The sequence below is a fragment of the Vitis riparia genome, chromosome 17, assembly GCF_004353265.1.
Source record: "Vitis riparia cultivar Riparia Gloire de Montpellier isolate 1030 chromosome 17, EGFV_Vit.rip_1.0, whole genome shotgun sequence".
NCBI lineage: Eukaryota > Viridiplantae > Streptophyta > Magnoliopsida > Vitales > Vitaceae > Vitis > Vitis riparia.
In genome coordinates this window covers 14,764,743-14,786,597 of record NC_048447.1, presented here as the reverse complement: position 1 = coordinate 14,786,597, position 21,855 = coordinate 14,764,743, and the positions used below count along the sequence as shown (strand labels likewise).

Here is a 21,855-nt window from a genome sequence, read left to right as displayed (position 1 = left end):
ATCAAAATATCTATGCTAGTGCATTAGGTTGTTTAGTTTAAGTTTGACAATTTTTTTTTTATTCATTGTGACTTAGAATCTTTTTAGATTATTGTGTCTTACTCTCCATTGAATTGACACATGTGAGTATAGTAAGATTCAAGGAAGGTTAATTAGATTAATTTGTAGCATAAAGTGGATGTTAGTGGTTAATTGAACTTTAGCGCTCAAGTACTTCTTAGAGTCTCAAGTTAGAATTCTCTAGAATTTTGAAAACTATTATTTCCATACTTTCAAATAATTTTTTTTTTTTTTTTTTTTGAGAAAATTCTAGATTTCATCCATGGGGGATTTTTTCATATAAATACTATGCCATAAAGCTTTTTGCTTTTTGACACAAACTTTGAAAAAATCGAAGTATTAGCCTTCCCACATCCGAGAAGTTTGTTTTTTTCATTCTCTAGGTTTGTAAGAGAGATCTATATTCTCTTAAACATTAGGGTAATCCACTAAGTGCATGTATAGTATTGTGTCAAACGTGAAGACTAGGATAGGTATGAAAGGGTAAGACGCTTTGCATTTACCAAGTAAATTTGTATACTTTTCTTTCAATAATGAATTTGTGCTCTACGGTCTCTAATCTCATGGTTTTTACAACCACAAAGTCTCTGGGAGACTATATGGATGGTTTTTCATATAACATCATTATGTCTTGTACAATTTATTTATCTTTTCATTCTATAATTATTTAAGAGGAATTGAAAAATTAAAAATATATATAAATATAAACTACTACCCATTCACTTTATGTATTTTATAATCAAAGATTTACAAACTTTTAACTAATTAAATCAAACTCATTCTAAAGTGGTGATGATTTGTCTTTAAAATATTGTGACTCTATGAGTACACATTGTGTTAAACTTAACCTCAATATGCTCAAGAAATATGCTAAACTTTAAAAGGTTCTAGGTTGTAAGTACTATTTGAAACAACCGGTGTTGTGCTAACTACCAATTTATTTTTTATTTACAGTGTCCCATTATTTATGATATTTGAAAATTAAGAAATTTATTATACTTAAGAGGGTATTTGGTAAATTAACTTAATGATTTAAAATAATTTAATAACTTAATTTAAGTTATAAAGTAAATTAAACATATTTGCATAAGAAACCTAGAACCTTGACATTTGTTCAAAACAAAAAAAAAAAAAAAATCTAAAGCTACATCAAAGAGCGATGACAATACCTTCAACATTTGTTCAAAAAATATATAGCTAGGAATGAGCACTTCTAAATCCAAGATTAAAAAACGTTAGATCATGTTTGGAATGATATAAAAGAGAATAAGAATGAGAAATTAATTTTATTCTCATTTGTTAATGTATTTAAATTGTTTTTAAAAGTGATAATAAAAAAAAAAAATTCATTGTCATTAAGATTTTATTTCATTTCTTCCACATGGTATTTTAATTTATCTTACTTCTCATCCTATTTTTATTGTTATTCTCGTGTACTAAACACAATCAATGATTTTTTTTTTTTTGTTTGTCAATTCCTATATATGGAAAACCTAATTAAAATGTAGGGTTTAAAAATTATTTTTCATAATTTACACATTAATAATATTATAATATTATAAAATCTTACCTATCTAAACCTGCCTATTTAGAATATATTTGATAATGTTTCTACTTGAAATGCTTTTAATATAAATATTTTTTTCTAGGAGTTTTTGAAGGAAAATCATTGATTAAGAGTGTGTTTGATAGTAATTTTTAAAATCGTTTATATTCTTTTTAATACTTGAAATATAAAGATTTTTTAAAGTATTAAAAAAATTAAAAGGGACTCTAATAAATGTTTTTTCAAAAAACATTATAAGTAATTTTTCAACACTATAAAATATTTTTAAAATTTTTGAAAGTATTTTCTAAGTTTTTTCAACACCAAATGTTTTTTTTTTAAAAGCAAATTTTATGCTATAAGCATTTTATAAAATCACTATGAAATAGAAACAATGTTGAATCCACTTTTAAAATGAATCCAGGCTTCACATGATTTGGCAATTCTGAAGGTTCAGAAATACCACAAAATAAGAGAAGGAAAAATAAAAATTGAAGTTACTAAATCAAATGACTAGGCATTGCCAATGATTGACACGACAGGTATTGGAAAAAAAGAACCAGGAAGATAAAAGGCGGAGAGAAGGCGCATGGCGGAGGCAACAGACAAAGGAGCGACTCAGCGATTGAGTATCGAATAGCAATGTCGAGTGACTCGGAAACCCTAGGCTCCGATATTTCGGCAAACCAATGCCCGAAAGCCAAAGAAGCTGTGGATTTCGATTCCAACTGCTGTGGAATCTGTTTGTTAGAGGACGACAGGGCCATCAGAGGATGGGTCGATAGCTGCGACCACTACTTCTGCTTCGTTTGCATCATGGAATGGGCCAAGGTCGAGTCCCGATGTCCAATGTGCAAGCGCAGGTTCTCCACCATCCGTCGCCCGCCCAAGCCCGGTGTCTTTCCCTCCGAGCGCATTGTTAACGTGCCTGTTCGCGATCAGGTGAGACTCTTTGGTTTCTTTCGTGTGATTGTTTGTTTCTTTGATGAATTGAGTATGAATAGAGAATTACGTCATTCGATTCATCTGGAATTTTCCTGATTTTTCCCCTTTGTGAATTGAGAACTGAATTTAGGTGATTGATTCATCTTGCATTTCCGATTTTTGTTTCCTTGTTTAAGGATTTGATTATTTTGATTATTGAATTATGTTGTTTACTGCTGATTGCTGCCTTTTCTAATAAATTCTGTATGAATAGTGAATTATCTACCTGATTGGTGTGGAAATGATGACTGTTCCTCTTTTCCCCTTTTTTGATGAATTAGTTCTACTCAATTATATGATCGATTCATGTTGAATTCCTGCGATGTCATTTACAGGAGTGGAATGCGAATTACAGTTTTAACAGTGATTGGTTAGTTATATGTTTTTGGAGATTAAAAAAAAGTAAGCAATGTTGTAAATGCATTTGCAATCTGGTCATTTCCATTGGCATTAGTAACTGTCGATGGTGGCATGATGTTCAAGATTGGAAAAAAAAAAAATGAAAAAAAATGAAAGAGGTGATGATGGGAAATACGGGCTGATAGGAATGAATACAAAACTATTACAGTTGAGAAGGCAGATGGTAGATAAGCTCTACCTATTTCTTTCCATTAAAAATTAAGAATAAGTCGAAAAATGTTTTTCTTACTCTCAAAATATTTTAATTATTATGAAAGTTCTAATTTTTTTTCTTTAAAATGTTAACCATGTTCTAGTTTAAAAGAGAATGGATGACGATAAAGGAAGAAACAGAATGATCCTATGGAACCATTATTTATGTGTTTTCAAAGGCACAAATGAAAGATTGAAGCTCTAGTTTATTATTCTTTCAGAGAATTTTTGTAGGTGTTGTTCAAATAAAACCTATGTTATTTAGATGTTTGAATGTTGATCTTGACAATAATGAATAAAGAATGAAAGCCTTTTCTCGATATGTTTGTTTTTCTTTAATGTTTTTTCCTCTTCATGGGGTTGATTATGAACTCAAATAGTTAAACTTTGGACATGATACCTAAAAGCAAATATGTGTATACTCTTTAGTTCATAATAGTTTATGATTACAATGTCTTGTTTTGTGTGTCGTTTGGGAATTTTTGAGAACTTGAACGTTCTGCATAACAATATTTATCAGTAGATTAGGTGATAAATATTATGTGTTAAAAGCTAAGAAACTTTATTTATGGGATTTTATGATGAATCCATGCATTAACATGATCATGTTTTATCACTTTTAATTTAATTTAGTAAAGAAGTTTTAAAGTTCTTGGATGTTTTGATGGATCATGATATATGCATGATGTTGATGAATGTCTATATTTACATGTTTTAATCTTTCTTTCTTTATTGTAATTGGTTATGTTGTAATAAATATTTTCATATTTGTATACATCGTCTGTTCTATTTGTAGTCTATTCTGTTCGTCATCCAATACATAGAGAACATACTATAAATAAGATAGGATACAAGTATAAGCTGACAATTGTTCCTGTTACAATATTGAACAATCACAAGGGAATGCCAAAACCACACCTCTTAAATTTACAATAAAGATAGGGGGAAAACACACATAAAACATACTAAACAATGGCTGCTGGCAATTGTTAGTCTAGTTGTTCACAAAAGCACTAATGATGCTAGACTTTCTAGCCTCTTTGAGTCATTCATTCAATAAACTTAGTCATTTTCATACTGCGATTGTGATGCTAACTCAGTAATGACACAGTACTCAGCAATGCTCTGTCACATGCCTCAGGTGGAAGTATCTGCCGGCATATGCCTCAGCTGGAAGAATCTGCTATAATACGGCTTAGCTGAAAGAATGCACCCTTTAATTCATCGAACTTACACTGTATAAAATCTCTAACAAATTTGTCTGTTAAATTTGGGGTGAGCTTTTAGAAGCTGCATCTTGGAAATATTGTCTAGTAGATCTTCTTTAAAATATGAGATGAACTGATCTCTTAAACTAGTGGGAAACCTTTTTTCTTTAAATACATGCTCACAGATTTCCCTACCTGAAAGTCTTCATGAATAAATATGTATATTTTCCCATTCTTTAGTTTGCATTTCTTGCTTCAAGTTACTTCTAAATATATTCACAAACTTTTTCCATGCGGTCAAAAATCTGTGCTGTGTGTGTTCAGGGCAGTTGGGGAGAGTTGTGGAAGTGTTCCTACATTTATTCTTCTGTACCTTTGGGCAATAGGAAATGTCTGTGTGACAATAGGAATTGTTGGTTTCTTATCTCACTTTTAAGGGTGTGTTATGCATATCTGATGCACTTAGCCATGTCATCTGATGTTCCACATATTTCTTGTATTTTGAAGCATCCACATAAGTAGGGCCTAGCTTACTCATTTTCTGGGTTGGCTTGACTCGGATTTGTCCAGCTCAAGTTTGCAGGCCTAGTTCATTTTACCACATCCTCTTTGAAATGATTTAGAATTTAAACTTGATGCCCTTATGATCCATTCTTATCATCCCTAATATTTTAATTAATCTTTATTTTTCAGGCTTATCATCATTTTGGAAACGTAACAACTGGGCCTTCAGATCCTTATGCAGAAGTTGATTGTGGCATATGTCATGGTACAGCGGATGAAAGTTTTCTACTAATTTGTGATCTTTGCGACTCAGCTGCTCATACTTACTGTGTTGGCCTGGGTCACACTGTACCTGAGGGTGATTGGTTTTGCCATGATTGTACTGTTTCTAGGGCTGAACATGCCAATGGTGAAATAGATGCTGTTTTTGATGATCGGAATAATTTTAGAAACTTCTATAGAAAGCCATCAGCTGAGACGCATGTTTCTATATGTGATATTGTAGCAGAACCGTACACCCGCGAGGATGAGAGACCTCCTTCAATTGGCTCCTCACATCCAAACCGGCCGTCATCTCCCATTGCCCTAAACAGTGAAAATTTTGCTGTCAATAATAGTTCATCTATGTCAGTTGCAAGAACATTGCTCCGTTGCCGCAATGTGAATGCTCATATACAAGCATTACGTGAAAATTGGAATGCTTTGCGAAGTGGGTCCATGACATTTTCTTCTATCTTAGGTGATTCTGGAGGTGAAAGTAGTCAGAAATATAATGTTGGTGCAAGTTGTCCGAAACAAGACAACAATGCATGCTCATATGATACTGAGAAAGCATGGAAAATGATGGACAAGGCAAAATCAATTCAAAGAGCTTGTGAGAAGACTGGCATCATTCATCAGGTCTCAAAATATCCTCTGGGGAAAGTAAATGTCCCAAAAGAAGTTGCTAATGTGAAAAGCTCATCTGCAACTAATAACCGACAACTTGGAAAGAAAGATTTCGGATGGCATTTCAAGCATCATTCTCTTGAAACAGATAACAAAAGATACAAACCTCAGAAGTCGGAAAATCAAGAGCAAGGTGGGGTCACTAGGACGGGGATTCCAAAATTCACCGAGAGTTCCCTAACCATTCATTCTCTAGTATCTTTTGATTCACCATCTTCTAGGAAAGCAGAGACTTCATTTCAAGTTGATGTTCATCACAGAAATGGAGTAAGACTATCACAGAAAAATTTAGGAGACTCATTTAATGCCATTAATGAGAGAGATGGATATGGAAGCTTAATTATTCCAGATGGTCCAGTGCCCAGATCTCCCGATTTGTCTCATGCCAATCTGAAGTTTGGTGCTTCTTCCCTCTGCAAGGAAGATCTTCTTCACCGGCCAAAAGGTCGTGTGGAAATAGGAAGTGCAAAAAACAAGGCAAGAAGAGATGATGATGCCAAAAGTGAGATCCAATCTCTAGTCAAGCTCAACTTAAAGCTAATCAGCAAAGACAAACAGTTAGGTATGGTCATTATTTTTCAAATATTCCCATATTGATGTATCTATTTTCCTTCTAATGGCATGGAATGTCCTGAGTCTTCTGACATCATCAGATGCTCCATCAAAGATGAAGCAAGCTGTATAAATGTCAAAAAATACCAGCACTGGCTATTGACCAACAAATTTTAGATACTACAGCATGACAAAGTCTGAAAAAGGAAAACATTTAATGCTTAGTGTCTGTTTGGATACACTTCTTGTATTTCTGTTTTTAAAATAAGAAACTTAGATGTAAGAATAGAATATTTTGTAAAAAAAAAAAAGTACAAATTTAGCTTATATCGTTAAAAATCATGTTCAGAAATTTTTAAGTTTGAAATAGTAAAAATTTTTTGATACCTCAATTTTTTTAAATGGTTTTTAAAACCGTTACTTTTTCAGTGTAGGCCTCCAAGAGTTCATCTCTTATATAAAAGTTGTCACCATTTTCTGATTTCAAAAACAAAAAATAGGAAATGTATCCAAATGAACACACATAGGTATCTTGAAATTGTATTTTTTGGTAAATATTTTTGTTTGCTCCCTGGATTGTATGTGTCATAAAGGAAGTATAACAAACTTCTGCAATCATCCTAGGAGAGTTTTGCTTAGCTTTGAAGCTGCAGTAAATTGGCGTATCACAAGTAATGGCATTTTGTAACTTAAACAAAGTCATTATGAAGCATTCTTGTTGTTTTCAGGAGTTGACACATTTAAGGAGGTTGCAAGGCTTGCTACTCATACCATCCTGGCAGCATGTGGATTAGAGCATTCAAAGTCGTGCGTCCGCTCCTTCCCAACCTCTATGTGCACTCATTCTGAACAGGTTCAGCAGCTCCACAAGTCCACTCTAATGCCCAGGTCTTGCAGAGAATGCTTTTATGCCTATGTAAAAGATGTTGTCAACTTCATCACAGTTGAGAAAATGGGTTCTACTGGATCATGTAGGGTCTTACCTTAGATTCTGAGCTGTCTTTTTAACTTGTTAATGGAGAGTATACTTCTTTGTTGTTGTAGGAAATAAATTTAGACCACAGCTTTAATCTTTCTAGTTGTTTATATGTTGGTAGGCATGTAATGCAGGAGGCAAGTCTTTAGTTAAAGGAGAAGTTTATCTTGTGGTAAACAAATTGAGACCACAGAGGCATGCAAAAGAGAGGTAGGCCTCGGTTTATAAATCTGTGGTGTATGTATTAATAAATTTGTATTATGTTATAAATTATAGTTATCTTACTTTTTGTTTTTTTTTCCCCTCTATTTTATTTAGAATTCACTTATAGAATCCGGAGGTCCCTCTTAATTTAGAACAAGGGTCTCTTTCACTCTCGTTTTTTGTCTGCTAATCTCTTGCTTGCACCGGCATGTCTGGAAGTTCACGACACGGGCGCTTTCATGATGTAGAAGTTCGACAAAACACCGACCGATACAAGGAATATATCAGGTGACCTGACATTTTCATCCACTCTACTCAAATTTAAACCAAATAAATCCTGATGCAAAGTTTGACAGAACAATGATTTTCTGCCAACTGCCATGATAAATAATAAGAGTTTAATGAATGTTGATGATTGGTGACTAATGGTATAATGTCATGATAGATTTATATCGCACATCATAGAACGTGAGACATCACCATATTACAGAAAAGAAAGATGAAAATGTGTTCTCCCACCACTCCTGGGGCCATCTTTGGAAAATGCTTTGAACTGCTACAGCACACGGATTCCAGATATACTAGGCAATTTATAATAAAGGAAAAAAAAAAAAAAAAAACCTGGGTACATAACATCGATCGGTCCAATGCAAAATACACAACTATGACTCAAAACAAGTCCAACATTACACTTACACTACACACTATCAATTTTCTATTCTATAACAAAAATATAACTTGGCTTTTAATCTTTTCCTTTTCTAAGTGTTCTCTAAGACTCTTCTAACTCAATAAGCAAATAAAACAACAAAGCATGGGAGAAAGGAAATAAAAGGGAGGATAGATGTGATCCATCGTCACTCCTTCCCTAGATATGACTGCCCTTATGATCTTAAGCATATTTACACTACTTTCCTACTTTTCACCGACTATAGTATCTTCTTCCAAGCAGAAACATGGTGAAATTAACCGACTGACAAATCCCCAACTCCCGCTATCTTTATCACTTTCTATTCTTCTTCAGCTTTTAACAGGTAAATAGGTCAACCAACTCAAAATTGGCATGAAGATCCGAGCCTCTGTCTCTGCCTAAGGGTCGCAGATTGCCGATTAGCAAAAGCAGGATAAAGAAGTTCCTTGAACCTTTCAAGGAAAAGGTTCCACTCCTCCTCACTCATGTCTGCAAGGGTCACAAAGCTCGTGGTCGCTGCTAGCTGCTCATTTGCACTCCTTCTGTTCCCAGATGATGTACCCCCTCCTGCACGAGTGCCTTTGGGTATACCACCATAATTCCACGGGTTCCTCTCACCCAAGCCAACTTTTTTCATTGAGATGGACAGCTTTGCAACATTTTGAAACTGGTCCCAACCCAGCCCACCATCTACCTCAATTTCATCCTCTTCACTACACTCATCCAGTCTAGAGAGAGGATTTCGACCAGGCACACCTTTGAACCCATTCTGAAATGACCCTTTTTTCAGGGAATCCCTTGACAGCTTTGGAGGCATATCAACTTCTGCATCCTCACAATCTAAATCAAACTGAAACTCTTGCTCTCCTCCTTCCGCATCTAAAACTATCACCTCTCTATCAGCTAAGATCCTCCTCGCCTCAAGGCATACAACCTCAAGCTCACTTGGCTCCTCATAGTTGCACCGAAATTCCCTACTCATCATCTCACCAATCTCAGCAAGACAGAGTCCAAAAATTGCTGCTTCCTTGAGAAAAATTGTGCATAGCACCAGAACCCGGAGGCAGGCCTCTCGAATCATGGGCAGCTCCATCCGCAGCATCTCAGAATCACGAGCGGGGTCAAGATTGTTTATATACTCAAGCTCATCCTCAGAGAAGGGAATCGATGCCTGAGGCCAATGGATCCACTCAAAATACGGATCTTCCAAGCTCTCTGGCAGGCAAAGGCCATGATCAATTGGAATGAGCTCCGCCTGACCAAACGTCCCAACTCCATCAAGCTTTCTGACCAGAAGGTTTCCTGCATGCCTGTCAGTGTTAAAGATTCTAACATCTAATATCCCTATTCTATGTACAGCGGCAACTGGAAAGCTTGATGTTCCATGGTCACCGGCATCAAAGTCATGAGGAATAAACTGCTGGAGAGATGCAATCTTGCTGACTTTTTTCCTGTTGTGAAGCTTGTTTCCATTCACTCCATCATTGACATTAAAGACTGAGTGTGTGATTTTCACAAGAACGGTTGCTGGCACATTGGCAAAATGATCTCGGTCCAAAAGGTAGGCAGCCACTTCACGGAACCCTGCTTCTCCAACACGCACTGAACGCTTTAGGCCAGGCTGCCCAAGAGCTTTACCTATGAAACCTTTTGGATTGTTTGGTGCAAAAGGTTCCTCATCCGTTGGTTTCACAATGGCGACACTCTCACCTTTTTTGTTTCTGAAATAGTAAGCACCTCCAAGGCCACTGTGGACAGGGATGGGATCAACACCATGTTTAATTGCTGTCACGATGTCCTTAACCAGTTCATTTATTCTAGCCAAGCGACCAAAGCGCCCTAATATCTCAATAGGACCACTCTGGTCTCTTTGCTGGAGATTCTTTCCAGTAGGCGAGAGACACGGAGTTGAAGAGCTTCTGTGAAGGCAGTTCCTTGTGAGAAGAAGCGGGGAATCATTTCGAACCGCACTAAGATCATTGTTCAGGATCAAATCCCCGAATGTCAAAGAGCTCTCCTCAGTGGGAACATTTAAGGCAAGTTGCAACCTCCTTTTCACTGTATGGGCATTGTCACTGCGATCCAACTCCATTCCCAGAACACACCCAGTTTCGGTTTGAACAAAAACACGCCTCCTTCCAGCAGGTTTTCCCTCCGTTCTGGTGCTCACATGGTACTCACCAGTGCATGGGCCATTGGGAACTGCAACAGCCATCTGGGTCTGAACGGGACTATCCAACTCACGAGACATGGAATGAGTCAGAAAACACGGGACCTCCAAGGTCAAATATGGAGATGGTGGCAGCAAAGAGGTACTTCTCTCTCAAGCGGGCACCAAACTCAATCGCTGACCCCGATTGAATGAGAGCGATGGATGTCTGAGAAACAATCATTAATCAACTGGTGTTAAATGAATTCCCCCAACAATTGTTCAACTAGAAAATGAGATATGTGGTACAGATGCAGATTGCTACAATAGGGAATCCATCCATTGGCGCCTTATGATTCACAAAAATCAAAATCTACAAAACAAAAAGGAAAGGAAAGAAATCATTAAATATAATAATAGACATGTAATTGCTAAAATGAGATATGGCTAACAATAATAATAAGCAAATAAATAAACAGCATATTATATCAGATCTTCAACCTAATCGGTTATCTCCAAAGAAGAGTTAAATTTACAATTAGGTGCATTCAGATAATTTTTTTTTTAACGTAAGTGCAAGATCTCATACAAAGCCATTAACCAAATATTCAGATCATGCTAACCATAGCTATGCAGAAACAACAATCATAATAAACACCCTTTTCTTGTATCGGTTTTTGTTTATCCCGAAAGCTTACGACATAAGATTCATCATCCGACCAAGCAAAAACAAAATCTTGCTTTTCATCCTATTTAGAAGCACTTGTCCAATCTTTATGCATTTGTTCCCATATAAGTTGATTTTGTTTTCCCAAGATTGGTATGCAAGAATTGAACACGGATGCGTTTGGCTTACCTCAATCTCATCATCATCATCAATTTTTCTCAAATTCTGCATTAAAGTCGTTCCAGTCACCAACAAAATAATCAAAATTTTGCATACCATGGATGCAACTTAATACTCAGAGCATACAAAAAGTCATCTTACTTTGTTCACTTCATCCATTTGATCCTCACTTGACAGAGAATATCTAGACAAAAAGGGGTTAATGAATTGCAAGACTAAAATTACTGCAACATGACTTTAATGCAAAACTTCAGAGGATCATGGGACTTGAGGAAAACCAAACCCCAAGCAAATTCTCACTGCGTAGTGATCCAAAAAAAGATATCAAAACATGTAAAATCACAACTAAATGAATGAAACAACAAATTATTTAAGCTTTGAACCTAATTAAGTGAACAATATAATCAAAATTCAAATGACAAAAGATTCTATCTCTAATTCTCCCGAAACCGACCCACCAAAAAAAATGCCAAACAGAAATTACATTCGACTTATCAAGGTTCTGTTAGGCCAAAGCAAGGAAAGGAAAGAAAAATTTTGAATATTAGGCTATTCATCATTAGAATACTACCATGGGAAAGAAAGGCACTACTCAACTGAGCCTAACACCTAACAGAAGTGATTCATGACTTTGTTTGCCCTCCTTTTCCTCAGCTTTCTCACCCACCAAACAGAGGAAAAAGAAACATTTAAAACACCGAAAATAAACAAAGAATCGAATCGAAAACAGAAATTACAACTAAAGGAATCGGATCAAATCCAGTGAGGGTGAGGCACGATGGGGCCAAAATCCCGATAATTCAAAAGAAATGAAACGCACCAAAACTTGAGGCGGCGGCAATCACGGGGCAGACTATGTCAGAAGGAGGAGAAGAATCAAGAATGGGTAGCTGGGATGGAAGATGGAGGAGATCCAACGGCTACGAAATGGATCGGCTTCGTCTGACAGGCCCCTGACAAAGCCCACAAAAAACCAGCACCACCTCCTCCTCCTCCTCCTCCACCTCCACACCCTTTCTCTCTCTCTCTCTTGGAATCTTGTTGAGTAACCATGGTTAACGTTTTATGCCACTTTCCTTGCAATTACCAACCCCTGTTTTCTACCTTTTTTTTCAAAAATAAAATAAAATAAAATTTTAAATTAAAAAAAAAAATGAAGATTTTTTTTTTTTTAAGCACACCCAATATTTGATATTTATTTTATATTTATTATTTTAATCAATTAAATAATTAAAAAAATTAAATTAATTACATTAGTACTTATGAATGGATAATATATTCCTATATAGATATTATAAATCTTATAATATTTAATAAATAAAAAAGAAAGAAATTAATATTTTAATTAATATTTTTTAACTTATTAAATTGTATTAAAAACTGAGAAAGTCAAGGATTAAAGGACAAAAATGTCCTTAATTTAAATTTATTAAATTGGTAATAGGTATTAAGTTGAATAATTTTGAACTCAATACCAGAAGAGTCTAGAACCCAAAACTAAGGCCGTCGGATGGGAGACAAGAGATGTGATCGTCACCGTTGACATAGTCACGTGGGCTCCATACAGCGAATCAGGAGGTGGAGGCGTAGTGGTAGATGATTGGGAGAAAGGGGTGGCGATGTCACCGTGGAAGCGGTAACACTTGGTCGCCAGGGAATGGGAAGCGCTGAGGGAAAATGTCGGAGATACCCTCAATTCACTCGCCTCGGTTCTCTAAAATTTTGAAATGATGCGGTGTGCAGTACCCCACAATAATGCTAGCGTGAGGGCGCATGTGGCCTTCAGAATTATTTTTAGACCGGCATGACAGTATATTTTGTGACTTATTGTAAAATTACAAAATAATACTATGGTTTTGATAAGACACCAGTGGGTACATAAATTAATGCCTAGGTCTGGGGTTCAATATAATTATTATATAAGCCTCTCAATTACAAAAATTTAAAATAATAATAATAATAATAATATTGGATAAAATTGAAATTGGGAATTCCAAGATGGCAATAGTTGCAGGGAAAGCAATTACCAGGAATCCAGAGGGAAAACCCAATTGAAATTAAACTTGAAGGGTATGATTGGTTGGGTCCATGAATGGAACAGTTTTGGCAGAGTCTTCCTTCATTATATAATTGGTATTTTTATTTTATTTTATTTTATTCAAAATTTTAAGCTTCATTTATGAAAATCAGAATAAAAATTAAATTTAAATTTCTCCAATTTGGAAAAATAAAATACAAAATTCCCAATAATTTTTGGTAAAGAAACTGGATAAGCTTTCGAGTTGGGGGAGACTCTTTTTCTTTATTTCTTCTGATGGTACTGAAAGTCTTTAAATGGAATAAAGACTGCATGAGAGGAGTCTAAGGACCACTTTGAATAGACCTCATTTTTCCTTTTTCTCATTATACTCATTAAAGGTGCCAAATTCATTAAGCTCAAAAGTCTAAAATCCAATCTCACCTTCATCCAAGTTGAAAAAAGAGTAATAATAATTATTATAATTATATCACAACTCACACCCTCGTATAGATTCCTTTTATATAATAAAAATTTGAAAAATGACTTTTCGATATCATACAGTATGATAGATCGACAAAGAAAAATTCTTATTTCCTTATATCTCGATAATTATCTTTTTTATATTTAAAATATAACTTTATTTTATTTATTTGTATCTAAATTTTATTTTATTTTTCACATATTTATTCATCAATAGTTTTATACATCGAAAAATAACATTTAAAGTTAGCGATATATCGAATCAGCATAATTTGAAAATTTAATTCTTCAAGGCTCAAGCATCAATAATCATAAAACACACGAAGGTTAAGTTTGTCTTTTAAAAATACTAAAGAAAAAAAATATATCATTAAAAATATATATTTTAAAATCATTTATTTAATGAATTTATACTCCAAAAAAATTGTTGGGCAATTAACATTTGGAAAGAGAAGAGCATTGGCATGAAGCCTAGCAAAGTTGGAAGGCATATATCAACCAAATAACAGTTAATATTTGTTGTCTGATTTGTGGCAACAAAATCTAATTTAGAATTAAGTTGACAGGGAGGCAATCTTCCATCCAATAAAGAGTATGGCCCATAAAAAAGTTGGTCATCCCCACTAACTAAAATGCCTCTCCCAAGTGACTCACATGCACAAAATCCTTCAAAATCTTCTCCAAGTTGGCTTTCATTTCATTTGATTCTCATAAAATTTTAGTTTCTTTTAGATACAAGTTTTCCCTTCTTCTCAAAAAGCTTATCTGATCATATTTTAATGGAAGATTTTTTAGTTGGAAAATGATGATATCAATAGATGAAAATCAATCCTAAATCTTTATATATGTACATTTATAATGGCCCCAAAGAAGGCTAATAATTGAGGCAAGATATTAAGTTGAAAGTGTCATATCTTGCCATCATCATTCTTAATCTTTTCATATCTAAAGACTCAAGGGACACTGTGTGAGTCTACAACAATAAACTAATTCATCAAGAAAGTGACTAGAAATATTTGGTGGCAGAATGATTACAACTGCTTGAGAAATTTGAATGTCATGATAGCAGATAAGGATTTAGGTTGTGATTTCAAACCTTTCTAATCAATACCCCATTTCCATACTTCTTACTTCATACAATCATAGTGTTTGTATACTAATTCAAACCCTTTGAATTTTTAACAATATCTATGTGACATAAATTCTATTACTCTTGTGGAGTTAGGAAAAGGGTTGTCAATCAATCATCATATAGTCGGCATCTAGAAACGCAAAGGAAGAATGGATACTAACAACGGTCTCGTTACACCATTGAATCAATACACACCAAAAAACATGATTAATCAATTCACACTATATGCAAATTTAAGTCTCACTATTTTATACCAAATTCAATCTCATTATTTTATACAATAATCTACCTCAAACTCCTTTTTTGGTACCTTAGTCCTATTTTATTCGTACCCTGATTTAAGGATCTAAATTTTATCCAAGGCTCTCAACAACCCAAATTGCATGTTTGGTAGATATCCATTCGATATCCTAAAATTTTTCAAGTAATAAAGAGTATTATTATAAGAATACTTTTTTCTTTCAATTTTTATTTGAATTATTATTTAATATTCATTTTTCTTTGTTTTGTGACAGCGCATGGAATTATGAGTGGACTTAAGTTTTATTTCCTATAATCTTTAACTTTTGTATTTAGCAATAAAAAAAGTAGATGTAGTCAGTATTAGTATGTGATTAGATTTTATGATTGATAATTGTGTTTTAAAAATGTATTTATTAAAAAATAAGGATAATTTTGATATTTAAAAAAAAAATTGATTAAAAATCTACTTTTGCATTTGAGGAAAAGCTTACCATGCTTTTTCGATAAATTATATTTAAATTAATGGAATCTATTATAAAGAGTTATATTCAAATACTCAAATTATGTTTGATCTCGCTACTTTTAATATTTAGGAAGCTTTCTTGCTTTACTTCAACATGAATTTCGTGTTTGTTTTTTCTTTCATTTCTTAAGTTCATTTTTTCTAACTCGATCACTATAGTATTGTGTTTCTACAAGATGTTTAGGCCTTAACGAGATCTCGTAACTCTAAAACATACCTACTCAATTAAGAGAAGTTCACTACATATATAATACTATTAAGAACTTCTTCCCCTAATCATTATGAAATATCATAATCACCTCTCCTTTCACAATATAGACACAACATTCTCATTATGTTCGATGAGATTATAGTGCACTCAAAACACTTGAAGTCCCATCATCAAGGTCGTCAAGGCCCAATTTCAATATCTTTTGTGTAGATGTCATTTATTATAGGCTCAATGAACCCTCAAACTTTAAAACGTGTCTACCTATATAATTAAAAAGAACTTACTAAATATATAATGTTAGAGCTCAATATTTGATTTGTCCACAAATTAAAGCTAAACATTACCGACATGATGATTACAACCCTTCCTATTCCAAAATGGAAATGCAAGCATATTATTATGGATTTTGTTTTTTCTAGGTTACATAAGTCCTTAGAATGTAACAATGCAGTGTAGGTGATTATCAATGGATTGAAAAAATCAACTCAGTTTTTATCTATTCAAGTCTCCTTTACTCTAAATATGTTGAGGAACTTGTGAGATTATATGGAATATTGTGATATCTCACATTAGATGAGAGAAAAAGTTCTTAATACCATATATTTAATGGACTTCTCTCAAGTGGATAGACGTGTTTTAAAATTGTGAAAACTATTAGGACCAAAGAAGACAATATTACATGAAACCCCGGTGGGATCGATGTATGCACAATGACTTGTTTATTCTTAGTGCCCACACAAACCACCATTGAATGGTAGATGACTCTGATCGGGGAGGAATAGATTCGAATGGGAGGGATGTGACACTCACCAAGGGCGAAGGTAGTACGTCGGCATTGCCCTTTCTTCGGCAGTGTCATGCTGGATGCGCGCATTTGCAACATGTACTATTGATGAGATTTTCTGAGCAACAAATATAGTGCCTACGTGAGCCTTGGACAGGTGCCCAAAGGCTCCTGGTTAAGGAGGTTCGACTGATTGAAGTGGGAGGGACACGACACGCATTGCCCCTTCCCTAGTACCATGCGAGAGGCATGTGCAAACCCCACACAACTTTTTTCTGAAAGCGAGACATTTGCTACCTAGTGAACCATGGGACGATTGGGTCGATGGCTCCTAGGCTGGGAGTGACCGATTTAAGTGTGTAAAATTTTAAGTTCTAAGCTTTATTTTCCAAATGTGAAAGAACTATATCACCGCTTTTTCTTGAAAAATATTTTATATTTATTTCCTCTTTTAGTTGAAGTGTTGTTGTAACTTGTAACTAGACATGCTGAAAACTATCCAAAAAATAATAATAATAAAAAATAATAATAATAATAAATAAATAAATAAATAATTTTTAAAAAAATTCTAACATTCTAAGATTACACAACATGGATTCAAGAAATTTTCTATAAATAATATTTTGTTTTGAAAGAAAAGAAAGGAACTACAACAACCTATCATTACCCAGATGGTCCCCTAGGTCCTGGGCTTTTATCCTAGTCCAACTTTTTTGTAATGACCCAACTCTCACACAAAACCCCCAAGCCCAATACCCTTCGCCCCTCCTCTCTGTCCCGGGCCGCTGCCGTACCTTTATGTATGGGGCCTGAAAGTTGAGGCCCAATCTCCTGTGTCTCACTCTCAATGGTATAATTATGTACATTGTATTAGAAATTTTCTTCACGTGGGATGATATAGAATATCAGAATAGTGAATAGTGTTTTTTTTAATTTTTTAATAGAATTTTCCTATCCCAATCTTTTTATGGTAAAAGAAAATCCCCTTCTAAGGTTTCAATGGTTTGGACATTTGTACAATTGGTTGGTTTTATTATGTATTTACATTAGTTATTTTTTTATGGGTGTCTAAATGCTATTAAGTATTAAGTTATTTGTTTTTAGTAATATTTGTTTTGTGTTAAATCTATTTATTTTTACATGTTAAAAACATATGTAAAATTAATTATTATGTACTTTTTATTTTAATTTGAAAACTAATAATTAAAAAAAAATTAATTAAATACCTTGTCAAATATCCCAAAATGTTGAAATTTATTATCATAATCAAAATTTTGTAATGATTGATTAGGTAATTAGTAAAGAAATTAGTAACAAGATAATCATTAGGATTTCTAGTTATGCTAGGATACTTGAAATGGGAATATAATTATGAAAACATTGGATAAATGAAAAAGAAATAGGAAGAAAAACAAATTTTATTATTCAATTTTCATTTATTCTATATTATTAAATATTTCATTTTTTTTTATATAAAAATGGAAGATGGGAAACAATTTTATTAAGTCTCAATCAAATATTCTTCATTTTATTTTCTTACATTACTAATTTTCTTCAAAAATTGGGAGCACCAGCAATCAGCATTATAATAATAATAATAATAAATAAAAAAAGAGATAAAATTAAAAGCAGGAAAGGAGATGTATGATGGGGCGATGACATGTGGCCCAGAGATGCAATGAGGTGGGCCCATCCGTAGCAGTGATGGACTGGACGAGTATTGCAGCCCAGAAATCATAAAAGAAGAGCTTTAGCCAATCAGCATGGGAGATGAAAACGGGGGCATTAAATTTTGAACAAGTGGTCCTTGGCAAGAGGGAGAGCCCCTAACCCTAAGGCCTAAACCACTCGAAAAAATTGGGCCAATAACGCCGAGTGCGAGAGAGGGTTGCCACAGTTGAAGGGGACACTTGTCCTTGCAAGAGTGGGCCACGTTTCGAAAGGTATGACCACGTGAGAGAGGGCACGTAAGCAGGGAAGTAGCAAGACCAGCAGTGGGACAGAGGCGCTGGGGGGAGATGACCCATAAACGACAGGTCACTTCAGAAAGGAGTGCACATGCCCCCACTAACTTGCCTTGCTTTTGACGGGTTCCCCTGGCCCCACCCCCCACGTGACTCCCTCACGAGAAAGTGTGTGACCGCACCGCCTCTCCCCTTGCACGTGCTCTCACGTACCATCCTCCTCTTTAATCCCTATTTCTTCACTCTTCCCAAATCACCCCTACCCCTACATTCCACTTCCCCATCATTCACCTCTACCCTCCACCCACTTTCCTCTCTCGTCATACCCCCATCCCATTTCCCTTCTTTTATTACTTTTATTAAACTAATTCACTGATTTATAAATTATATTATTCTTCTTTAAATAATATTTAATTTTGCACACATCTTATCAAACTCCTAATCTTATTTAATTTATTAGGGAAGCGATTATGTGATATAATGTGTATAGAAAGAAATTAAAAAAAAAAACACACACACAAATAATGAAAATAAAAGAAGGGCTGATGTGAGGCGAAAGGCGAGTTAAGTCATTTCAGAGAGGAGAGCCCTTAAACGGATATAGACGGGCATTAACAGAGCAAAAGAAACGGACGTTAAGTGAGAAAACGGAGGAGAGGGAGGAGGAGGAGGGGGAGGTGGGTGGGAGGTGGAAGGGTCCCCACCGCACGCGAGGGGGCAGGCATAGTGGCAGACGAAGGGCAGGGGATGGGCGCACGTGAGCGGCTGCACCCAATGGGTCACGTGCGTGCAGTACGCCACGTATTCGAAACCCCCCCGCATTTGGGTCCCGTCACGTCATTATGTGACAGACATTGGGCATTCGTGGGCCCTTCACATGCCTACACCACTCCACTCCTCCCAATATATCACTCACCCTCCCCCTCCCACCCTTCCCTAACAACACCCACTCCCTCTTCTTCTTTTCTTTTTTTGTTTCTTTTTTTCTAAACTGAATCAATACTATCTATGTGCCCGCCCCCACCCCTTCCTTTTATTCTATGTTTTTCACCAAAAAAAAATATATACATATATTTGTTACTTTTAATCCTAATCCAGCTTTATAAGCTCATAATTATGAATCAGTCGAAATTATTTCCAAAGAAATGAATGGATTGACGAAATCAATTATTTTTTATATCACATTTTGAAAAATATGAATTGAAAATCAACCTTAATTTCATAAATTTAATAAATAAGATTTCTCCTCGATATTACGTCATGTAATTTCTTATAAAATTGATTCAACCTTGAGGCGGAATGGAACCGTTAATAAAGGAAAATATAATAATATTATTGATGTAAATATTGTAAGTAGAATAAAGGAAGAGGGAGAGAGAGGAGAAGGGGAAGGGGATGGGGTGATGATAGGTTTGGTAATTTAAAATATAGAAAAGAGGATCGCGTATATTGATGGGCCCACCACATCCCCCGGTGAGTTGGCCACGTGATTTGGGAGGCGAGGATGTGGTAGGCGGGCATTTTTAATCACGTGATGCGATGCGGATTCCACGGAGAAAGCGACACGCGTCTGATATAATTATCTGACCTTTAATCAAAATAAAAAAAACAAAGCATTATCCTAAGAGATGGAGAGAGAAAATAAGCATACTTAACTGATCCCTAAGCTGATTCCTTAGGAAGAGGAATGTCCATGTTACAGATAGTAATAACTAATAACACTATTAATATTTATTTTTCATCCACTTATTACTCTTTTCCTTTTTCCTAACAGACTTATTTTGTCCTTTGTCTTTTGTGTTATGTGATCTCTGTGATACACGTCTTTGTCACCTCTGCCTCTCTATCCAACTTCCCCTCTCTTTTTTTAACTTTTCTCCCTCCCAAAATAAAACTGAACCCCTTCTCATTATTCATCTCTCACTGTTTTTTTCCTCTTTTTCCATAAAGTAACTCTTTACCACCTTACTGTTTTTCTATTTCTGTAACCTAATATTTTAATATAGGATTCTTCTGTCATATCGTAAAGTTTTTTTTTTTGTTGCCATAACATAACAAATTCGAAATATTCAGGGATTAAAAATAATTTAATTTAATTGTATCTTTGGCTTAAGTTCCAATTATTTATAGCAAAGTATTTTTATTCAATACTATACTTACCTTAACATTTTTCTTTAATATAAACCATAAAAATCATTTTTATTAGGATTTTTTTTTTTTTTTAGAACTCACATCCAATTGTATAAATATTATTCGCCACTCTCACGACTTTAAAGCATATTTATATGATTAAAAGAGATTTATACTTATATAGCTCGATGAACTTTCTTGTAACGATCTCCATCCAACCATGTAGATATTGTTTGCTTTAAGTTTAAGAGATCCTCACGTCTTTAAAACACGTTTACTCGATTAAAATAAACTCATACTTATAAGATGTCATAAACTTTGTGTTTTTATCCAATGTGAAATATTACAAACACTCTCATGCAAACACAGTGTCTCCCACATCAAATAAAGGAGAAAGTTTATGATGCTATATAAGTATGCACTCATCTTAACCATATAAACGTATTTTAAAATCGTGAGGACTTTTGAGGTTCAAAGCAGATAATATGTTATACGGTTAGATATGAGTCGTTACATTTTTTTTATAATATATATGATAATAGAAAATTCATTTTTGAAAAACAAAATTGGGAAACCATGTTCCAAGCTCCATTTGGTTATTTAAAAACAAAATTCTTTAATTTTATAAAATAAAGGTTTCATAAATAAATCAAATACTAAGAACTTTTGGCGGCTATTCTAATTAAATAAGGAATTTGGAAAGCAATAGTAGAAGAGTTCATGAACCTAATGTGCTGTCTTTGTGTATTGGAATCTCTACTTTTTGTTTAATCTTTCTTAGGGAGGATTAGAAATAATGTGTTTCAATTACTTTATGTATTAATACAAGTTGTAAGGCTTTTAGTTATTATATTTTAATATTTTTCCTATTACTTTATGTCTTGCTTAAATAATTAGGATGAATGAGAGAATGCATATGCTTCTGTATGTAACATCATTTTATGTCTTATATGTCTTAAATTTCAATCTTCTTAGAGCATCTACTTTTCTTTATTCCTTTTTTAAAAAATAAAAAGGTAAATAAAGAAGTGATTTCTTTTTGTATTGCCCCAACATATACATTCCCCAATGCAAGCGACATGTTCAA

The 21,855-nt window shown here is 34.4% G+C and overlaps 2 protein-coding genes across 5 annotated transcripts; one reads left to right on the top strand and one right to left on the bottom strand.

Annotated features, from left to right (window-relative positions):
- Nucleotides 1-2,190: 2,190 nt before the first annotated feature.
- LOC117934463 lies at nucleotides 2,191-7,685 on the top strand. Its single transcript, XM_034856157.1, has 3 exons — nucleotides 2,191-2,548; nucleotides 5,104-6,424; nucleotides 7,143-7,685. Exons 1-3 carry the CDS (start codon nucleotides 2,249-2,251, stop codon nucleotides 7,400-7,402), a joined length of 1,881 nt encoding a protein of 626 aa, XP_034712048.1. The 5' UTR covers nucleotides 2,191-2,248; the 3' UTR covers nucleotides 7,403-7,685.
- A 332-nt stretch (nucleotides 7,686-8,017) lies between these two features.
- Nucleotides 8,018-12,298, bottom strand: LOC117904540 (phosphatidylinositol 4-kinase gamma 7-like). Of its 4 annotated transcripts, XM_034817202.1 has the most exons (3): nucleotides 12,102-12,298; nucleotides 11,291-11,465; nucleotides 8,018-10,807 (listed from the first exon to the last, which is right to left on the bottom strand). In XM_034817202.1, exon 3 carries the CDS (start codon nucleotides 10,534-10,536, stop codon nucleotides 8,647-8,649), a length of 1,890 nt encoding a protein of 629 aa, XP_034673093.1. In that variant the 5' UTR covers nucleotides 10,537-10,807; nucleotides 11,291-11,465; nucleotides 12,102-12,298; the 3' UTR covers nucleotides 8,018-8,646. The 4 variants fall into 4 exon arrangements, with proteins under 4 accessions (XP_034673093.1, XP_034673092.1, XP_034673095.1 ...); XM_034817201.1 differs by lacking the exon at nucleotides 11,291-11,465; XM_034817204.1 differs by lacking the exon at nucleotides 11,291-11,465 and having other exon boundaries at nucleotides 8,018-10,663.
- Between the last annotated feature and the right edge of the window lie 9,557 nt (nucleotides 12,299-21,855).